We start from the raw sequence: 24057 nt of genomic DNA on the forward strand, positions 1-24057 counted from the left end.
TCACATAAAAAAAATAGTCTTTATTAAAATCAAATTTTATGTGAACTTATTTAGTTGATAAAAATCTAGTACAAACATCTTGATGTATATAGTACAAGTCTGTTAGGTATTGCACCACACTTACTTCAGAAATGGCTGACATTTCTATAGAAGTTATTTGTATATGTAATTATAAGTAATATAATACCTAGTTCCCAGGACAGACCCTACCTTAACATATAAAGCCTGTAAGAAATGTCTAAATGTCTTGTGGGTTACAGTAAATACCTAACCATAACAAAGAATGCCACCAATTATATAAAGTTTTAAAAAGCCAAGTACCTCTGTACTTCTAATGTTCCAACTTTGATATGTATAGTACATTTATATTGACAAACTTTATTCAGTATAAAGTAATGATGAATCTAGAAACCAAAACTGGTCAACAGTTTAAAAGTAATAAGGTTTTCTGAGATATAATTTATAGGTCCCAATGTATATATATATATAAGGTCCAAGCCAATTAAACCTATTAAGGATATAATATAGTATACCGTTTCTTGATACTCCAGGGGTTACTATCACTGTCATTATATCTACCCCATGGACTATGTCATGGCAAAACTACAGGCATTCAGTTCAGGAGACACACAGAGTCTTGTAACATATGTAAATACTTTTGTTCTGTTTAACATATCATAAAGGAACAGGTAATTTATATTCTTTTCTTATTTTTATTCTTTTCTTTTGAAGTTGTTGATAGAGCTACCATGTATGTATACGAATGACAGTACTGCAGACTACCAATCTCTCAAATAACAGGCCACGGTTCTACCTATATACCTGTCTCAGTAGACTTGTATTTACCTGACATAGGCCACGGTTCTACCTATATACCTGTCAGTAGACTTGTATTTACCTGACAGAGTTAACTCAAAGGCCCTGGTGCATGGTGTTAAAAAATCTTAAGCTTCGATCAAGGAAGAATAAATATGTACATACAATAGAGTGTGAATATGTCTAAAAACTTAATTTATTCTTTTCTGGTTTATCTTCTGAACATGCATTGTGTGTATTTAATCGCAAAAGACTACTTCAAATTCATGTTATTGAATTAAAAAGTTGTATATCTCATTTGCATAACTTTAATTTAAAGTTTAATGTAATCATACAAATCTATCTGGCATACATACAGCACACTGCCCTCGTGCAGTACTAGTGGAGATCCAACGGACAACATATTACATTTACTTATTTTCTCAAAGTAGCTAAATTTTACAGTTAACAAAAATTATCTTGTACATTTTTTCATAATATTTGTGTTAATAAAATGTTCTGTCACACTCTCACCAGCTAGATTATAGACAATCAAGAATGACAGTACTCCAATCATGACCCCCTCCCCGATCTAGCTGCATGAAGCTGTCCCTTCCTCACCTTTCCCTCATCACCATCCCCCTAACTGGGATTTCCCCCTCCCCCACTAGCTGGGAGGACACACTCTCCTCCTTTCCTACTCCATCCCCCTCTAGTTGGGATTGCCCTTCCCTCCCTTCTCCCCCTCTGTAGCTGTGAATGCCCCCCCCCCAAACCTCTGTAGCTGGGAATTTCATTTTTCTTGGCTTATAGTAAAGGGTATATAATAATCTTTCTAATATTGATCTATAGTCTTACAATAAATCGAATGTCTATCAGATCTTTCAAAAATTTAAAACATATTGTTCCTGAATTAAATTTCATACTTTCTGACTGACTTGTAAAACATTTTGAACTATTGTCTTTACCATATTCACTGAAATTATAACACCCCTACCCTTGTTCGCAATAGTTGAAGTTATATAAATGCACCATATACCATTCCACTAATTTAACTATGGTTTACAACTGTATGATGCTTGTAACATATCAGCATTGTATCCCATATTACATTAACTATTGTTATATTGTTAATCGCCCTGGGTGCTTATTACAGCAAATACAGTCTATCACAATTCTCAAAAACTTTGGTCCAACTAGAATTACCTTTAAGGTAACCTTGTACTTTGGATGAGACCAAATTAAGTTGAAATCTCATATTAACAGTAAATGGTCTAGGCTATTCCTCCTTTTAAAACTGGAAACTTTTCAACATGCATTGCCAATACTAAGTATTTCATTTATTCAAAAAAATTAATTCCATTTGAAATCTTTTATGTATATTTTTAGCTTTCTGAATGAGAAAAGTAAATACCATTTTCCATACATTTTGTCACTAGACACATAGAACTTATGAAATCAAAACATATGATTAAGCACTACTGTCAATAGATAATAATACAAAATGGAAGAATATGTTCTAGATAATTTGTTTTCACACCCAGCCAGACCAGACCTATACATTTAGTAAAATCCTTGGGCTTTCAATAGCCGAGCCTTAAAGCAAATTTTCTCCGCTTATAAAATTGGTTCTCTAAATTAAACCATTTAAGATTGACTGTAGAAATGAGTTTGGGGTTTTGGTAAACTGCCAACTGCGTCAATATCACCTATGATATATAAGTTTATGGCCGATCTACATTTAAACCTCCTTAATTTACAATTTAGACAATATTTATCGTTAAAGGTAAAATTCCAGGTAAAGTTTTATAACCAACCACCACAGTGACTTCTAGAAATAATAGATTTTATAACAACCTTCCTGAATGATATATATACACTTCATAATATTTATCATTTCTATATTATGAAGTATGTACAGTTATAAACACTGTTATAACAAACCTCTGGGGACCACAAAATTCTTTTGTTAAAAGCACAGTTCGTTACATACATATTATAGATATATTATAGGAGCCCTGACAGGGATAGCCATAAATTTTTGTAAGGGCGCATGTTCGTTATGAGGCGTTTCACTTATTTTAAAAGACAGCTCAAATATATTTTGTAAACATGTGTGTCTTTAATTCAATATCTGACATTTACCCAGACAACAATAGCGAAATTTCGCCATTTTCTTTTTCGTATTCAAGTCTTACATTTTCCCCAATCATAATGATTTTTTACCAAATTAAAACAAAAAAATATTAACAGGGGAGATAACCGATAGCACACATAAATAAAAAGTTCTTCATGAAGAGGTAAATTCAAAGCTTTAATGTTAGACAAGAAAAGAAATAATTTGTTAAATTTTGATAACTCACTATTTTCCTGGAGGACACGTTGCGCAGACTGACGCTCCTGAATCGAAATATTGTCCTGGGCTACAGTTGGTAGCACAGTCTGTTCCGCAATTACACTGGGCTGGAAAAAACAAGGGAAGTAACTTTTAACATGGATTGTTTATATCACATTTATACAGCTATACGTGTATAAACTGACAGAAAAGTGTTTGGTTCAAAAATATTCAGCAAAACAAATTTATGTCAATAATGTGTAACATCAGCATTGTATGCAATATTAAATGAATGAGTCTTCAGGGATTTCCCTCTCGTATTAACTTTGGGAGTCCCATGGACTAATAGGTTTGAAGTTTGTGAGTCCCTTATAAAAACATTGGAGTCTTATAAAACTTTCTATGCTGTGTCAGAAAATATATCTTGCACTGTAATAACTGTACATGTACATGCCTTTGAAAAAATTGACAATTATTGCTTCTAAATATACTTCATCTTTATGAAATGTAATTTTATTTTTAATTTCTTCCACATTGAGTCCCAAGGCTCCATCATTTTATTTTATGAGTCCCTAGGCATTTTTGTACGTCCGAGAAATCCCTGAGTCTTTTACATATGAATCACAACATAATAACATATCTCAAAGATTAAGCCCCAGACCATATATAAGGCATTGATAAAATTTTCTCAGCAAAATTATAATACTAGATTATCTCCCCTAGTTTGACTCTACATGTTTGAATCAAACGTGCAGTAAAGTTCAGCCAAAATGAAGTGACGTTTTTAAAAATCTGAAGACTATTGGCCAAGCAGTCTTCTCAGTTCCTGTATAGCTATCATATTCTAAGCATTAAAGCAATTGTTATCATTTCTGGTTCAGTGCCAGCATGTTTTTTCCTGGTGGTTTAACAAAGCAAATAACAAGTGTATTTATCACAGAATAATCAATACATTAACAGCAATAAATATATGTTTGTAGCTATATATAGTTGTACATGTACAATTAATACACTCCAATATTTACTGAGTATCGATTGGTACATTTGTTTTCTTTTCACAAGCAAAAGATAGTTTTTTTTTAAAGTATAATAATTTGTTCTGTAAGCTTCGTTCATTTCCAACATTCTTCAATTAAAAATTCAATTAATAATGAACTGGCTATAGGCCAAATAAAACTATAAGTGTGTTTACTTTACTTTCTGCTTCAAAAGGATAGAGAAGGAGTATAGTTATGAAATGTTTTATTCATTTATACCATATTCTGTATTTGTATTCTTTCGTTATGCTGCAAGTGACAAGTATGTTTGGTGCATAAAAATACTAAATATTTATAAAAAAAAAGATCTGCATGTTAGTAAAAGGAATTGGCTTAATATTTCCTTTTTCAAAATGAATACATTATACAATTTGATACCTTTAAAATATATAGCTTGTAATATCATTACCTGATTTTAAAAACTACTGTAAATATAAAATATTCACAAGTCAACAGCAGAAACATGGATGGTCAGGGAAGGGGAAACACACCTTTTGTTTCATTTGGCCTTTTGTACAGACCAACATCAATATATGAACATGGTGGTAACTTTCAAGTATGTTTCTTTCATGGAAGCATTTAATAACCTGACTCTATAAAAAGCAATTAGGTCATACAACTTTAAATATATTATATAAAAACTTGTAAACATGACATGTATACAGTAGAAATGAATTATGCAATGATTTCTATGGAGAATTTTAATTAAGGGGTAATAAAGTAATTAACCCTAGGAATGTATGAAATCTCTGATAAAATTTGAGACCCGACAAAGTTTTTCTTTGATGTCAAATAATATGTGGGTCAATAAGTAAAATGTAGGTCGCAGTGACCCAGTACTGTCTCATTCTAAGTCTCCCATAATCACACTAACAATCTATATATATATAACTAATGTGATCTGTATAGTAAAGAGAGGAAGCTTGGGCAAACTTTTCTTTGATTGATATATGTAGGTCAAAGTTAAACCTGATAACCTGTTTTTGATAGCGAGAATGAAGGTCAAAAACTGAACCTAGTTAGTGACCTATTTTTCTGATCAACATATAGGTCAAAAGTTGAACCATGCAATCACAGTGACCTATTTTTGCTTGATGGGCATTTATACTTAGCCTAAGGTCAAAATTTGAATGTGTTTAATGGGGTTTTTTTGTGAGTGAGTAAAATGTAGGTCAAAAGTGAAACCTTTTTTGTTACTTGACTGACAATCGATCAACATTAAAAAGACCTAGTACCATGGTTGACAGCCTTTTTATTCTTTGATAAAAACTAAAATATAGGTCACTGCAACATCATTTTGGTACATGTACAACACTATGCAAATCTATAAAGTTCATTAATTTAGAGATTGATATTAAAGTTGAATATGCAACGACTGAGGCAAATAAAATTTTTGCTTATGTTACATTGGCAAAAAAATAGGGTTGGTCGGTCGGGAGAATTATATTTTTTTTTTTTTTTTTTTTTTTTAAATGCAAAAAACAGAAAAGATTTTTTTTTAATATTTTGCATCTTCCCATAGTAATAGCTCATAAATCTAAAAGTAATTTAAAAAAAAAAACTATTATGAAACCGATTTTAAAATTATAGCCAATTTTTTCATTACTTATATAGACTTAATTTGATACCATATATCTACATACTATGCGTGTATGACCAAAAAATAATTATATAATCATCATACTGTGCATGGCCATCGAAAGGGACTAAAGCAAGTCTATGAACCCGCGATTCTGTACAATTCACGTGCGGATCTACGTGTAGATTGACTACATTCCCTATACGGGTGTCTTAATCAACTTACCTGTGACGATGGAGCGATGTGACCAGCACACCACTAAAAACGCCAGGCATAAATCCATAAACTTGGCCATCGTGTTTCGTGTTCCTTTTCTGTGGTGCAAGGCCTGCTCACAACACAACACGACGACCGGGTAGAAAAATATAAACAACAATAAAAATCACAAGATTTAAACAAGAGACCAGCTCTGTTTCGGACACGATAATTTATCTATATATCTAATCCATTTTGGTGTGCTTGTCACATATTGAAAGTTTCGTGTGTCCTCAAAATATCGAAAGTTTTACGACTCGTCTAAGTTCCTGTAGTGTTCGTCTCGAGTCTCGGCAAGCTCACTGTCAATAAATCATGAATATTCATAAGTTTACCGTATTCGCACATCCGGGTAGGGAAAGTGCGCATGTGTGTTCGGATGTTACCTAGAGACCGATAAACAAAGTTATAAAAGGTGAAAAATTACCTGTGCCCAGGTAAAGACTTTGCTTGAGTTTAAATTCTTGACACAGATGACCGGATAAGGCAACATGTTCAAATGTCAATATATCATATATACTTTAGACTTAGCTCTATTGAAGGCATTGCATATATGTATACACACATGTGGCCGCGGCGCGCACATGTCAATTAAAAAAAAACACAGTAATTATAATGTGCATACCGTATAGACAATAAGAAGAAACGGTGAGACGAGACATCTTTTTTATCCTTTAATCATTATCCATAAAAAATGAACAATTTAAAAACTTCAAATGTATATCAACAATGTATAATTATGTACACGTATTTCTTTAAAATCGAATTTTGAATATACATATTATACATGATGCAGATTGAGGTAAAGTTATAAATCTCAACATATAATGTACATGTATTTAAACATTTTGATCATCTAAATTCGACGCCTTGTAAGATTATTTGTAATTTTATATCTATCTAAACACTTTCTAATCATACACTGTAAAATTAATCAAATTGTAGGTTACATTAAAACAATATTTTTTCGACTCTAAAGTGCATGTACATGTTCAATGTATTCATACATTTTCATTTTCGGTTCATACAACACATTTTCGGTTCTGGAAACACAATCTAGATCTGTAGATATCTATGTTTCAAAATTTTGAAAAAATGACATGATAGAGTCTTAAGTTCTAATGAGAATGTGAAAATGATTAGAACAATACAAACATATATAGTATGAATTTAAATCTCAAAGAAATCGGCCTATTTATACTAAGTGCACATGTACACCAAAAGGTTCCTAAATTGGCGGGAAAAGATAAATGTCTGCAAGCTATTTTTGTTATGCCTACTAGAGTTACTTCCCTTTGTTCGGAAAAAAAAGTCTGTACATAGATTTGACACTGCGTAATATCTTTGTACCATCGACTTAAACATACATGACTGTGTCAAAATTCCCCGATAAAAAACAACACAATTTGTTGAATCATTTGAAAAAGGTATGCATAGGTACATTTTGCAGTTTACCAGTTTCAAAACGAAAGTAACCGAGAGAAAAAAAGATTTTGAAAATGTGTTAGACAGAATCGACGCTGATTTTCAAAAAAATTATCAAAAAAAAAAAAATAAATAAAAAAAAAACTATAGTTAAATTCTATCGTAATGAGCATCATTGGTAATTGTATAATGCATACTATGTAGTTAGATCGCATAGAAAGAAGGCAAGGACATTGCAGAAAGTTATTACATGTCAATGGCGGACATGTTTTTGGGACACCCTGCACATATATAAGCATGTTGACCCCAAAAAGGTACACATACTTTATTTAGATAGACGGTAATGGAGAGTTAGCAAAGTGGAAGCTTCACTTTCTTTCTCCATTTTAATGAAATTGTATTGAAATTAATTGCATAGACAGTTTCTGGCGTAATGGATATCCTTGTATAACACTTTGGGCACATTGGATGTTTGGGAATATAAAATAAAAAAAAAATATCAAAGAAACACAATTTAACATGGAATATAAGATATACATATAGATCTGAAGTAAGCTCCTTTCAGACCAATGATAATAGTTGATGCATACAATTGTATATTTCTGAAAATAGTGATGAAGACAAGATATTTTTTCTTCGTTTCTTCCCCAAATTTATGTGTGCGTAATTTGTGGGATGGGGTATCAAGAAAATGCTCTGTACAATAGAAAACATTATAAAATGCTCCACCGCCGACAGAGTGTAAACGGAACCCACCATTTAAAAAATGACTGATGTTTAATCGTGTATATATGAGTCAAATTAACACAAAACTACATATAAAATAATTTATTTTACTTTTAGTCCATGCGTAATTATGACCTCATTCTATGTAGGGCATAATGCCGTGGATTTTTTTTTGCGGGACGCAATTTATCATTTTCAATATTTTTATCTTGAAGTAAAATAAGAAGCTCAAACTTTTCAATGTTGGTTTAAATGTTGAAAAAGTAAGGTTTGTAACTGAGGAAAAAATCTAAATCGTCTGCACCTGTTTTTGATAGAGAAAAAAATACCATTCGTCAACGGTGAAGCATCTTCAATAAAAAGAAATGGGAAAAATATTTTAGACATTATCTGAATCAAAAATTTCTTAATTTCTTATGAAAATGAAACCATAACTGCATAGATAAAATCTGGTGAAATGAATCATACCACTATATATAGTTCAACTGTTGCCCTTTTTATGGTACTTTATATCACTGAAGCATGCCGCCGAAGCTATTTTTAAACATAAACCCTGCAATGAGATTTTCAGCGAAACATTTGAATCAGAAAAACAGTTTTTTCTGGAAATATGTCCTGTGGAAAGATCATAAATGTTACTAGTGATGTGTTATGTACATATGATATTACCATTGCTTTGGAATCGAATTTCATTCTCCTCGTCATGACTAACTCCTGAAAATTGAACTCTCATCGAAAGGAAAAGTAAAAGGAGGGCAACAAGTCGTATGTGCCCCCAACAGTGAAGGTGCTTAAACTTTCGCTCTTTTGGTCATAGTGAAAACTGTTTAAGTGTTATACATATTCTTCTCCGTCTGCCTGAGGTTTAAACTTTCTAATTTTACCACTTTTTATAAAGTTGCAGCACTGGGAGTATCTTTAATTATAAAAGTAAAAAATCTTTTTAACGTGTACACGTGAAAAATAGGCTCGAAAGAAGCCGAATCATTCCGAAATCTTCCGAACATCGTCGTGACAATCTCGAAGTAAAACGAGAGTTGTGAAACCAAGAGAAAATATCAACAATTTTTCATAAACAAAATATGTGGTCGACCTCATCAGACTTTATCTACAAAGAAAATAATGCTCGCACGTACATTACAATATTTGATACACACAGCATTATACGGTAATGTGTAAATTGGATGTTTCAAATACTCAATCTGTGGACATATACTAGCATCAAACACATGTGTGCTGACGCTAGTTACCTGGCTCACCACGTGCAGGTCATGTCGAACGTCAGTCACGTGATACGATTAGGAATCCGACAAAACCCGAAGTCACTGAACATGGCGGTGATTGTTTGTTTGTTTGTTTGTTTCTTAATTAACGTCCTATTAACAGCTATGGTCATGTAAGGACGGCCTCCCATGTATGCAATGTGTTGCGTGTATGTTGTGCGAGGTGCGTGTTTTGGGAGACTGCGGTATATTCATGTTGTGTCTTCTTGTATAGTGGAACTGTTGCCCTTTTTATAGTGCTATATCACTGAAGCATGCCGCCGAAGACACCAGGCAACACACCCCACCCGGTCACATTATACTGACAACGGGCAAACCAGTCGTCCCACTTCCGTTATGCTGAGCGCTAAGCAGGAGCAGAAACTACCACTTTTATAGACTTTGGTGTGTCTCGGCCAGGGGACAGAACCCAGAGCCTTCCTCACAGGGGCGAGCGCTCAAACAAAGGTCAAAAGTGAGGTGGTGGTGTTAAGGGAGACTCTAGGAAGAACAAAGTAATTTAGTGAGAAAGAAAAGATAAGATCCTAAATTAAGTCGCCTTTTACGATCATGCAATAGGGGCAGCAGGTACAATTCTTACGCCCTACCTGCAGGGCCAGGCGGTGATTGAAGGCGCTTTATTCTAAACCAGGAATATATGATTCCTAGATTTCGGCTCTCTTATAGGCCGACATATGCTTTTGGGGAGCTAAATCATCAAGTTACATGTCAATGTTTAAATATCAAATGTTTAAGTTACATATCGTTACAGTGAAATTAGCAGCAGTACAACTTTAAAGATGCTCCACCGCCGACAGAGCATAAATGATATTCATCATTTGAACAATAATTGGTGTTAAATTATATATATATATATATGTATAATTAACGCAAAAAAATAATATAAAATGATTTATTTCGCCTTTGATGCATGCGCAATCAGTACTTCATTCCATATAGGATATAGTGCCATGGAATTTTTTCGGGATGCAATTAATTATTTTTCATATTTTTAACTTGAAGTCAAATTAAAAGCTTAAACTTTTCATTGGTGGTAACGGTGTAAAGTAAGCAACTTTAGTAACTTAAGAAAAATACTAAATCGTATGATCCTGTTTTTGATAGTGAAACAATACCATTTGTCAGCGGTGGAGCATCTTTAATTGTCCTGTTAGTCATATCGATAGTAAAAGGTTAAAGGCCAGGAGTGGATGAGGTTATACATGTACAGGGAGCGGTACACAAAAATATTATGTGCATAAAGCGAAACATTGACTCCATGCCAGGCCTTTCACTGTATCGCTTTGAAGACTCGTTACCATGGTTACAGCCTCCTCAACTTCCGCACACCATCACCCTAACAGCTTTCTCTCTTCATAAAGTCACGTGACCTGTAGTGAAGTACGTCGAAAGGCTGTAAGTTTTCGACAGCCATCTTGTGTTTTGTTTTCTCACACATACAACCTACGATGTGGGGATTTGTTATACTTTATGTGTGTACACTCGGACTGACCACTGTCCACTCGGTTGAGATAGTGGACGTCGTGGATGATTTTTCGGGTACAGGTATGATATTTCTGACCACTTACATATGTCTTTATATATAGACTACACTATACGTGATATAGTACCCATGAGTGCTTGCTAATATCTTTTCTTATAATTATGTAAGTAAAGTCTTCGAAACTCGAGCATAATTATTTCTATGCAATAACATATAGACGTGCACTCGTATTTTATCATGTATTATCGATATCTATTTTCATGTAATGGAAAAGAAATGTTTCTACTTGATGCACGTGGCTAATCAGGGAAATAAGCAGTACATCATATAAATCACACGACACATTAGTCTCCATGGAATTTCAGATAAACGACGAGTAATTAATAGTTTCCTTCTAACTTCAAATTTTCTGTCTTACTGCTTTACTTTTTATATATTCCACCATGCTGTTAGTATGTTTTCTAACATGATACGTATCCTTATATGACCCTGACTGTTGGTGTCCCCTTGACACCCATCCTTATATGACCCTGACTGTTGGTGTCTCCTTGACACCCATCCTTATATGACCTGACGGTGTCTTCATGACATCTATCATCATATGACCCGGAATGTAGGTGTCTCCTAGACACGTATCCTTAAATGACATTGACTGTTGGTGTCTCATTGACACCAATCCTTATATGATCCTGACGGTGTCTTCATGACATCTATCATCATATGACTCTGACTATTGGTGTCTCTTTGACACACATCCTCATATGACCCTGACTGTTGGTGTCTCCTCGACACACATCCTCATATGACCTTGACTGTTGGTGTCTCTTTGACACCCTTCCTCATATGACATTGACTGTTGGTGTCTCCTTGACACCCTTCCTCATATGACATTGACTGTTGGTATCTCATTGACACACATCCTTATATGATCCTGGCTGTCGGTGTCACCTTGACACCCATCCTTATATGACCCTGACTGTTGGTGTCTCCTTGACACCCATCCTCATTTGATCCTGACGGTGTCTTCATGACATCTATCATCATATGACCCTGACTATTGGTGTCTCTTTGACACACATCCTCATATGACCCTGACTGTTGGTGTCTCCTTGACACCCTTCCTCATATTACCCTGACTGTTGGTGTCTCTTTGACACCCTTCCTCATATGACCCTGACTCTTGGTGTCTCCTTGACACTCATCCTCATATGACCCTCGACAGTTGGTGTCTCCTAGACACACATTCTCACATGACCCTTGACTGTTGGTGTCTCCTTGACACCCTTCCTCATATGACATTGACTGTTGGTATCCCTTATATGACCCTGGCTGTCGATGTCCCCTTTACACTCATCCTTATATGACCCTGACTGTTGGTGTCTCCTTGACACCCATCCTCATTTGATCCTGACGGTGTCTTCATGACATCTATCATCATATGACCCTGACTGTTGGTGTCCCCTTGACACCAATCCTTATATGGCCCTGACTGTTGGTGTCTCCTTGACACCCTTCCTCATATGACATTGACTGTTGGTATCTCATTGACACACATCCTTATATGACCCTGACTGTTGGTGTCTCCTTGACATCCACCCTCATATGACCATTGACTGTTGGTGTCTCCTTGACACCCATCCTCATATGACCCTTGACTGTTGGTGTCTCCTGGACACCCATCGTAATATGACCCTTGAATGTTGATGTCTCCTAGACACCCGTCGTCATATGACCCTTGACTGTTGGTGTCTCCTTGACACCCATCCTCATATGACCCTTGACTGTTGGTGTCTCCTTGACACCCATCCTCATATGACCATTGACTGTTGGTGTCTCCTTGACACCCATCGTCATATGACCATTGACTGTTGGTGTCTCCTTGACACCCATCCTCATGTGACCCTTGACAGTTGGTGTCTCCTAGACACACATCCTCATATGACCTGGACACCCATCGTAATATGACCCTTGAATGTTGATGTCTCCTAGACACCCGTCGTCATATTACCCTGACTGTTGGTGTCTCCATGACACCTATCCTCGTATGACCCTGACTGTTGATTTCTCCTTTACACCTATCCTCGTATGACCCTCATTGTTGGTATCTCCTTGACATCTATCCTCATATGACCCCGACTGTAGGTGTCTCCTTGCTGTGCCATTGTGTTTCTCTCCCTGCTTTAACGATTTGCAAGCGTTTAAGTTGCATACCACATGCCTTTGGCTTTATAGATATACGGACACCTCTTTATATGAGAAATGTTGTGACACAAATATAGAGCTGTCCGAAGACCTGTGATAGTACATAATTTGTATAACTATCCCACTTCTGGATTATGATACTGTTTGTCGAGTCGGTAGACATTCTGTTTTCATAATCTGCTTAGTTTCTAACCATTTTTCTCGTTTGTGTGTTTGTTTGTTTGCTTGATTAATTAACGTCCTATTAACCCTGTTGCCCTTTTTATAGTGCTATATCACTGAAGCAGCCGCCGAAGACACCAAGCAACACACCCCTACCGGTCACATTATACTGTGATCTCGAGTTTGAGACCTTGAGAAGTCACCACGAATTACTCACCGATATCTTGAAGATTTATTTCCTGCATTTCTGGACTTTCCTTGGTTTATAATTCTGACAAACCCTTCAAATAGTCATTAATTTAAATACATACCTGTGTATCCATCAAAATGGTATTTCTGTAATCATCATTTAGAACAACCAAATGAAACCATTTTTAACAAATGAATTTAATCAGTAATACTTTATTATCGATTATATTCGAGGATCGCAATTTCCGCGGTTTTGATTAAAAAAAACCAGCGTGAAATCGAATTTCAGTGTTTTTTGAAATTTTTCGACCTCGACGTAACGGAATATAATGTGTTCAGGTATTTTTTTTTCAAATATTCCGCGGATAAAAGAAGTCCGATCCCTTTCTCTTTTGTTCTGAAAATAAAATATTTCTAAACAATCAAACGTTTGCGACAAAAGCATTGTCCTGCGGAATTGCGAAAATACCATCCCCACGAAAATAATGTTATTTGAAGAATAAGACTAGAGACAACCGGGAAGTATGGACTTCTACGTTGTAGACAGAGATAATGAAATCAGAAAATAAAACTGGGATGGTCCGGGGGTATTTTATGTCTGGTATTTCTGTAATATTTGACCTATAAGACCACAGAGGAATGTTATCACATTACTACATGTATTTAACTATTCTCACTGACACTTACGTTGTTTACTTATCAATGTATATACTAATTAGTGCCGTAATGAGGTCAGTCAGATGTTTCATTTTGCTTGGTTCATTGCCTCAGCATATAGGGTAAGTAGAATGCACATCTGTGTATTACCATGCTTTTGAAAGATTTATTTCTTGGTATTTCTAAAAATCTTGTATAAAGTTGCATTCACGATATGAAGAAACAAGCCCTCTATCTCTGGGTTTCGAGTTCAAAACCCATGTGGGACATTTGCCAAGTACTGACCGCTGGTTATGTTTTTCTCCGATACTCCGGCTTTCATCCACCTACAAAACTGGCACATCTTCAAATGACCATGGCTCGTAATATAGGACGTTTAACTACTAAAACCCAAACCTGATTCTATAGATCAGACATAATTTCCATGATCATGGCTCTATTATGATACATTTGTATCTTTTGTGTATTTAATGAACCCTGTAAGAGGCATTTGACATGAATTGTGGATATAAAATGTAGCTCAAACAGTGTTTATTCAATATCATCATCGTCTTCATTATCATTGATTCCTCACTGTTATCACTAAACGGTACCTTCTGTAACAGAACTGTATTTATGACAATAATTATCATCGTCATTATCATTGATTCCTCGTCGTCACCAGTATAACGCAATTACTTTAACAGAACCGTCGTTCTAGATCTGACGATCATTATCATCGCCGTCTTCGATGATTCCTCGTCGTCATCGACATTATAAGAATACGTACAGTTACTGTCTTTCTGACAAGAAAGGGATACAAAGTACTGACCTCACAGCGAGAAGAGGTTTATTGGGGAACCGCACAAAGACGTCAAAATACCGAGAGTATAATAATCTACTCAAAGACGCATACACACGGCGGGTTACTGAGTACAAGGTACCAATTAAAACAAGAGAAAACATCTGTACAGTGTTGGGCTTCGTTCTACAGGCGGACGATCAGCTTTCTAAATATAGATCGTGCGCATGCCTTACAGGTGTAATAAACACCGACAACATATGTTTTTAATTCAATCTTAAAATCATGGTTGAATATTTCGGCAGAAATTTTGATTATTTACACAAAATGTTGTCTGCTATTTATAATTATATAATTTATTATGTATAAGAATCAAATGCATACTTCGTGAATCTGTCGAGTTTAGCGTTCAAAATATACAACATTCTGAAAGATCTTTGCAGTATATTTTATGATATACCAATATGCATTAAATGAAAAGTTAATGTATCATGAATTATTTACAACAAAACAATTAAAGTTCCCATAAAGTAACGTTAAGCTAGATCTGAAATGTGAACTTTAAGTATAGTTAGGTAAAGCTAGGACAATTTTACTTTTCTTATGATTCTGTCGGCCTTTCAAGAAAGAATAAGAAGTATCGATAAACACACGTATGGCAAGTTTGACTCGTACAAAACAATCTATATAGCGGATTTTCAAAAATGGGCTAAAATGAATTACAACTAAAATGTCCATGTTTGTATTAATTTCTCCTAATTTAAACTAATCATAATGACTATGGTCGCTCTGGGTTTTTTTTTCCATTTCTATCCATCAAAGCAATTGGAAACTTTCGCCACATTAAAATTCCGTAAAAGAGAAACGTGGACCTTTACGGAAAGTGCCAAAAGCACCCGATTGGTAAAAAATAGTACATATTGTATTGTTATCCTGTTAGGACATGTTTGTTTGTTTTGGAAGACTGCCGTATATTTGTGAGTGTCTACTTGTAAAAGAAGAACTCTTGCCATTTTTGTAGTGCTATCTTAATGAAGCACGCCCCACCAGAGGAAAATGCACAAACCAGACCAGACTCCCTTAATGCTGAGCGCTAAACAGGAGCAGAAACTACTACTTTTATAGACTATGGTTTGTCTCGGCCAGGGGGACAGAAGCCAGAACAATGATGAATCTCCACAGGATTAAGCACTCGACCGATAACAAGAGAGACGTTAGGAAGAAAATATTAAATCCTAAATTTACTTGCCTATTAAGATTACATAACAGGGGCTGCAGGTACAATTTTAATGCTCTATCAGTGACATCCATACCCCTGCCACACCAATTTATTGCACGGACAAGTATGTTCACACAAGGTCGATTTTGAACATAGAATTTCCTTTCCATTCGTGAACAAAAAGAAACACACAGAAACTTAATTCAAATGTAAATGGTGGATGGGCAATCTGATTAAAATACAGATCCTTATAACCATTCCGTTCTAAAGAGGATCTGAAAATTCTCATAAGGGGTCACGTCCAGATTACTTTTATACCACGTGAACTTCAGATCAAATGCAGTTTCTACACACCTTGCTACATTAATTGAAAACGTCATTTCGCCCCAGTAAACATAAACAACTACATGTAGCTTTGTCGTGCTCTTTGGACGAGATGACTACGTACACGAACATAATTTAGATAGCATTTTCAAACTATTTCGTCCCCTGAAATTCACTGTCAAAATTTTGCAAGTAGCAATTTGATTGGCCATTTCCAAAGGTCACCTGGACACGACCCCTTATGGAAAAAAAACCCTCAGATCCTCTTATCAAACGTAGTGATAATAAGGATCTATATTTTAATCAGATTGGTACATGGGGTACTTCCCTACTGAATGTGCATAAGCTATAATAGTAAACGGCGACTTAACTTGGGATCTTATATTTTCTCTTCTTCCTAACGTCTCTATTGGCACCGCCTCATTTTAGCATTCGCCACTGTGAGGAAGACTGTCCCCCCCCTGACCATTGTCTATATAAGTGGTAGCTTCTGTGCTCTTGCTAAGCGCGCAGCAAAATGGGAGTGGAACGACTGGTTTGCCCGTTGAAATATTACGTGATCGGATGGGATTGTTTTTTCGGTGTCTCTGGCAGCATGGTTCCATCTTTTTTTCCCAAAACACGAAAAGACACTGGTACATGGAAGGCAATCTTTAAACGTCTCTATCCGTTAACAGGACAAACATCAAAATACACAGTATTGTAGGTCTACATATATAGGCACTGGCTTTAATACAACAGTTCCACTACACAAGAAGACACAACACAACACGAATATACCGCGGTCTTCCAAAACACACACCTAGCACTTCACACACGCTATAACACACCGCTGAATGGACGTCCTTACATGACCTTGGCTGTTAATAGGACCTTAATCAATCAAACAAACAAATCCTATTACAGCTCTATCTATAGGATATCTTGAAAAAATAATTACTTGACGAACATGTATTAATTGACACCAATAACAGCATGTAAGTTAATTAAATTAACTCAAGATCGTGAAGTTCACATGTACGAGAATCCCCGACATTGAAAAGACAAGCTTCCGTTGTGCGTTGGAGTACGTATTTCCGGCGTGGTCGTGACCGTGACAAGTGACACGCGTGCGACTGAATACATGTTCGCTTTGACATGTCTTCACTCTAATTACCATGTACATAATGCTCATATTGGGTTTTGTTAGGAAGCAATCGTCTTGTGTATGCGGTTGCGACAGAGAAAGTTTATTTTACATCCATCGAAACACGATCTGTCTGTATATGTTATTCAAATTATTAAACAATGTTGACATGTCCATGTATGACCCATAAACATTTCCCAATCCCAGCATGCTGATGGCTCAAATATGTTCCGATCAGCCTATATTTTTTTATATAAGCATTACTAGTCTCGATATCTTTTGGCTTCATGAAGCTATAGACAAAAACGGACTGACATTCCTTTTCATAGAAGCGAAAAACGGAAGGGCATTCTTAATAGACGCTAAACGTCTATGAAAAAGAATATGTCCGTTTTTTTATCCATGACTTAATCAATTCCAAAGATATTGAATTTGTTTGTATGTTTGGTGCATTAGCCTGTTAATAGCCATGGTCATGTAAGGACGGCTTCCCATGTATGCGATGTGTAGTGTGTATGAAGTGCGTGGTGTATGTTTTGAGACCGCGGTTTATTCGTGTTGTGTCTTCTTGTGTAGTGGAACGTTTGCCCTTTTTATAGTGCTATATCAATGAAGAATTGAAAATAATGCCTAGAATTTAATTTCAATAACTCAGTACTAATTAGATATCACTTTCATGCAGGCCCTGCAGGTAGGGCGTTAGATCTGTACCTGCTTCCTCTATTGCATGATCGTAAAAGGCGACTAAATTTAGAATCTTATCTTTTCTTTTCTTCCTAACTGACTTTATGTTTCCTAATAGCTCCCTTGACACCGCCTCACTTTTGGCCTTGAGTTGAGCGTTCGCCCCTGTGAGGAAGGCTCTGGGTTTTGTCCCCTGGCCGAGACACACCAAAGTCTATAAATGTTTCTGCTCCTGCTTTGCTCTCAGCAAACAGGGAGTGGGACGACTGGTTCGCCCGTTGTCAGCATATTGTGACCGGGTGGGATGTGTTGCTTAGTGTCCTCGGCGGCATGCTTCAGTGATATAGCACTATAAAAAAGGCAACAGTTCCACTAAACAAGAAGACACAGCAGGAACATACCGCAGTCTCCCAAAAAACGCACCTCGCACTTAACACACGCTACATACTGCGTACATGGGAGGCCGTCCTTACATGACCCTGGCTGTTAATAGGACATTAAAATAATCAAACAAACAAAATCACTTTCATGCTTTTACCTTTTTTTACAAACCCATTTTATTGGCTATACCCGCTGTTACTGCATGGTAATATGGTGATATTAAAGTTAGAACGCAAACATAAAAAACTCAAATATCATATTTGAAATTTAATTATGAACTAAATTTTTGTACATAATTATATTTCGTCCAAAAATTAAGAGATATGTTTGATCATTTACAGAATGTCAGGGGACGCATGTAGGGTTTGGGTTTTCGGGCGGTCACGAATTCCATTACGAGGCTCTGAAGAGACGATACAAAGATTGCACATACGTTGAGGGAAACCTTGAAATCACCAATCTGGTCAACTCTGCCAACATAACCTATGACCTCAGCTTCCTGTCTCAGATCGAGGTTGTGACGGGCTATGTTCTTATTGGTCTATTGGACGTCGAGTACATCCCCCTGACGAGCCTTCGACTTATCAGAGCAGACAACACATACAGCATCATGGGAGAAGAGTACGGCCTCGTTTTGGCATTAACTGCAGAGGCTGAAGGGAAGGAATTTCAAAAGGAGAATACTACTGATGGCGAAGTGCAGGAAATATATAGACATGGCTTGGTGGAGCTTCAACTTCCGTCACTAAAAGGTAGGTTATTGTTGCCATAGAAACGATGTTGTTTCTTTCATATACAAATGAATATTGCTTTTTCATAATCTTTGAATATAGTTGCAGTCTTGTATTGCCAATGTTTTATGCATGAATGAAGTAAAGCACAGCAATATACGTATAGAAACTGTTACCAGTATACAACTACAACTAAGATTACCACCATAAAATATTTACGAATTTAATAAAGTAATCTGAATTTGAATAAAATCGCTAAAGAATAATAAATCTTATTATTCATTAAGATTATATTCGTTTTGTTTTCTATAAGTCAGTGAACTCATCAATAATGTTTATATAACTAATGTTTTCCGTTAACGTTTTTAGCAATAAAATAACTATCTCTATTTCTGAGAGGGAAAACAATAGAAAGCTGCGCTTAGGATTTTCAATTTCATTTCAGAAATTTCTAAGGGGAAAGTGTTGTTCTATAAGAACCCAATGTTGTGTTTTGTTAACACTGTAAACTGGCACGTGATCGTTCCCGGGAGAGAGGACCCCGTTTACTACGGCGACGACGCCTACAGATTTGACTGTAAGTATCGGTAGTGATGACTTAGTTATGTAATAGAATGCATCTATATGGTGACACCACTTATGATATAGTTAATGATGTAGCGACGCGTGGATGAATGAATCGCTGAAATGACATCTTTTGTAAGCTTCTGAGCTTGTTTGATGTACGTTAATACTTTCTTCAACTGGTATAGTACTATACATGTACATGCGCGTACTAAATGGCAATACCGCATATCAAGCTGCTAATTTGAGGAAATGTGTGAAGCAAGAATATCAGCCTCTTGTATTGATTCAGAACATATAATCGAGGCAATACCTTGTTCAGTATTTTATGGAAGGAATCATGACTGCATCATTCAAGATGGCTGCCATCACGTGCCGTATGTAGATAGCCATCTTGGATGATGCATTATGGAGACATTTTACCAGTGCCAGAGAATCATGATATATCTCGTTTAGAATTCTCAGTGATTGATGACTTGGTTAAGTCTTTGTAACTTGGAAAGCACCCAACCAATATGATTTACTTTAATCAATTACACAATGAGAGCTTATGTATATCTTGTGTTAATTATCTCCCTTAGGTCCACTGGAATGTAACCCTGCATGTCGACAGGATGACGAAACGTCCCACTGTTGGGGACGTAACCCTCTTATGTGTCAGCGACGTAAGTATAAGCCAACTCGCCCCACTTTTGCTGACTAAATAAGATTAATTGTACCAAGCAATTTACATACAATGGTTAATTTATAATATCATTCATTGTGCAGTTGATTTTCAGTGTGTCGTATCGCTTGTTGAGGTCATTCAGTAACACTAGTTTTACATTTGGGTAGGAAATGGGACGACTGGTTCGCCCGTTCTCACTATGACTGAGTGGGGTGTATATGTTTGGTGAACCCGGTGATATGCTTCGGTGAGGTAGCACTATAATAAGGACAGAAGTTCCACTATTACAAGGAGACAAAACACGAATATACCCCAGCCTCCCAAACACACAGACATCCATGAGCCACATATACTGTAACAGATATCGTTTATGAAACTAAGAACACTTGTATCGGAGCACGTGATCAGTGTAATAAGCTCAGGTTCCAAACCGTAATTCAATTCGATTTGAAGATAATGTTGATTCTCTTTGCTAGGTATTACGACCCATACAACTTGAACTGGTGTTTACTACAATATATTTGGAAAATACAAAATCTGTTCAAATTGGAAATTCAATTTTACAGACGAGTCGCCAGTGAGATGCCATCCAGACTGTCCTGGGCGTTGCTATGACGGCTACATCCTGGGCTGTTGTCATCCGGAGTGTGCCATTGGCTGTTATGGCCCACGTGATACAGATTGTGTGGTATGATTGGCTACTTTCAATGATTACTTCACACTTTGATTTGAAAAGTAGATAAAGTTTAAGCTTATATATACATGAGAGTTCTTTTTCATCTGAAATGCATTATTCTTTTTAAATATCGTTTGCATGGGTTGTGGCGAATTGTTTGGTCAATGAATTCAGTTTTCCTTTTGACGTACAATGCTGTTAAACTGTGCAAAAATAACCTCAAACTTCTAACCAATGAAAATTAGCGTAACAAATGAAATCAATTTATGTAAATATATCCTCATTTATTTACAGCTATGCAAATACTTCAAACACGAAGGAAGGTGTATTTCATCTTGTCCAGCAGGAATATCATATCGGAAAGGACAGGAATGTATCAGATTATGAATGTCAATCGATTTTACTGTCATCGGAGTATGAATGCCATTCGATTTTGCTGTCATCGGAGTATGAATTTTAATGCCATCAGACAGTAAAGATACTAACAGCCACTTGGCGTGCCCAGTTCAAATAAGGTGAGCACCAGAATGATTCACACTGTGAATGCCGTCAGACTGAACGACACAAGACATTAAGTAGAAATTCTCCTCATAACTGACTGGGATTACTATAATGAATGTATTAAACCGTGAACGCAATCAAATGTGACGACGTTCATTTCAGGATTAACAAGTTGTGAATTTGAACTTGAGTATTGCATATTGTTAGAATATTTGTTGAGTATGTATATGTATATTGATTTATTATGTATATATTTTGATAAAATTATTGAAGAAAATTGAACAGGGTCATTCAATCTATTTTTGTCATGTTGAGTTAGGGTTTCACTGCCATTTTGGGATTCAATCCAATTTATATTTACTTTCATATATTTATTATGCATATTCATACACCAACAGAAACATGCCTTTTATTTATGTCAGTTTTGTTTCACAATCCAATTATTTATTGAGATTATCTAATATTGAAATTTTAATTTATATTGCATGGCTTAACTAGTCACAGATGCGTTTTAAAATGTAACGTCTATTTTAATGGTTAAGAAAATACATTTGAGTCTTAAGTTATTTAATGATTTCTGCGCCAGTATTTACATGTTTTTAAACTGTGGGTGCTTATAAGAATATTTTCAGGTACTTATAAATAAAAATATTAATATAATTTCAAAATTTTCAATCCGATATGTGATCATATCCCGTTGTTTGTTTTGGAAATATTTGCATGGAATCAATTGCCTAGCTAACAAAACATACCGTAGCCTCGCAAAGCGTCGGCATTCACACAGATGAATACAATGCACACATGAATAGCCGTATATAAATGACTCTGACTGTTACTAGGACGTTACATGTAAACTTAATAAACCAAACCAGTTTTTCATATCTGCGTTACATTAATAATATATAGATCAAAACAACAGAAATTCAGATTGGTTAAAGATGCTCCACCGCTGACAAATGGTATTTACAGTAGCAGACGATTTCGTATTACATATGTAGTTACAAAAGTTACTTACTTTACACCATTACCACCATTGAAAAGTTTGAGCTTCTAAGTTTACTTCAAGTTAAAAATATGAAAAATAATTAATTGCATCCCGTAAAAAGTCCGTGGCACTATCTCTTATATAGAATGAAGTAATTATTGGGCATACAATATAGGCGAAATAAGATATTTTTATGTAATGTTTTGTGTTAATTAGGCATATGAATATTCGATTAAACACCAATTATTGTTCAAATGATGAGTATCATTTATGCTCTGTCGAAGGTGGAGCATCTTTAAGTGATTAAAATATCCCTAAATTAAAAACAAAGTATTAATCCACCTTTTGATTGTGAATTAGAAACCCAATTTCCAAGTACGAACAGTAACTCAGTATTTTTCCGGGTACTCTTGTTTACAACTAGCGAAAATCGACATTTTTGAGAGGCTTATTCTAGCCTATCCGAGTTATTTCCCTTTCCCCCACACGCAGAAACACATCACTACTAAGATTATCTACATAAATCTACCGTCATAACATTAGTGTCCGGATGATACAAAGAAATAAAAGAACCTTTTTTGAAAATTCATCATACCAATTTTATTTTTTATTATGCAACGTTTGATTTTAAATATGCATCAATATTAATGTATGTTTAGGTTTCCTTGACCAACGAACTGTGTTGTATTAAACTCCCTGATCTTAATTTGTTATCAAAATTATGTATTAAATATTAGTACAAATTACTTGGCTAGTTATTTTTGCATCTTAACAGACATCGTTTTTGCGGACTAATATATATATATATGACGTTAACTGGGAGAAATTTTTGACAATTTTTTCTCCAGTAATCTATTGAAAACCATGGGATTTGTTGCTTAAGTTATATAGCACTAAAAAAGGGCAAGAGCTCCACTATACAAGAAGACACAAACGAACATACGCTGTCTCCCAAAACACACATCACGCAGTCATATACACTATATACCGAATACATGTGAGGCCGTTCTTAAACGGCACTGGCTGTTAATAGGAGGTTAATTAATCAAACAAACAAAATTGATGAATTAATTAATTAAGTTATGAAAATCATTCAAATGGATAGTCAAACATATATGATGCCCTATACACATTAGTTACAACATATAATTTATTCACTGTAAATTTTTTCTTATATTTCATGTATGTTAAGAAGAAAACATACCTACAGAAATAACTTCAATTACCAATAAAACTGTATAAATGTGATATGGAATTGTACAACAAATTGATTTCATGCTTTAACGTATA

At 35.5% G+C, this 24057-nt stretch overlaps 2 protein-coding genes across 2 annotated transcripts in view; one reads left to right on the forward strand and one right to left on the reverse strand.

The window, feature by feature from the left end:
- Positions 1–6297, reverse strand: part of LOC138311126 (uncharacterized) — a 112734-nt gene extending 106437 nt beyond the window's left edge. The window contains 2 exon segments of the mRNA XM_069252574.1: positions 3159–3258; positions 5972–6297. Of these exon segments, the coding sequence (XP_069108675.1) occupies positions 3159–3258; positions 5972–6041 (170 nt within the window). The 5' untranslated portion in view covers positions 6042–6297.
- A 4488-nt stretch (positions 6298–10785) lies between these two features.
- LOC138310433 (epidermal growth factor receptor-like) lies at positions 10786–23508 on the forward strand. The gene is made up of 6 exons (XM_069251653.1): positions 10786–10980; positions 18985–19395; positions 19820–19951; positions 20520–20603; positions 21172–21293; positions 21576–23508. Exons 1-6 carry the CDS (start codon positions 10884–10886, stop codon positions 21666–21668), a joined length of 939 nt encoding a protein of 312 aa, XP_069107754.1. The 5' UTR covers positions 10786–10883; the 3' UTR covers positions 21669–23508.
- The last annotated feature ends 549 nt before the right edge of the window (positions 23509–24057 follow it).

The sequence above is a fragment of the Argopecten irradians genome, chromosome 16 (genome assembly GCF_041381155.1).
Source record: "Argopecten irradians isolate NY chromosome 16, Ai_NY, whole genome shotgun sequence".
NCBI classification, from domain to species: domain Eukaryota; kingdom Metazoa; phylum Mollusca; class Bivalvia; order Pectinida; family Pectinidae; genus Argopecten; species Argopecten irradians.

Coding starts and splice junctions, on each gene's coding strand:
- LOC138310433 (XM_069251653.1), top strand. CDS start 10,884: ATGTGGGGATTTGTTATACTTTATGTGTGTACACTCGGACTGACCACT. Junction 10,981..18,984: donor GGATGATTTTTCGGGTACAG/GTATGATATTTC, acceptor GATCATTTACAG/AATGTCAGGGGACGCATGTA. Junction 20,604..21,171: donor CCCTCTTATGTGTCAGCGAC/GTAAGTATAAGC, acceptor TCAATTTTACAG/ACGAGTCGCCAGTGAGATGC.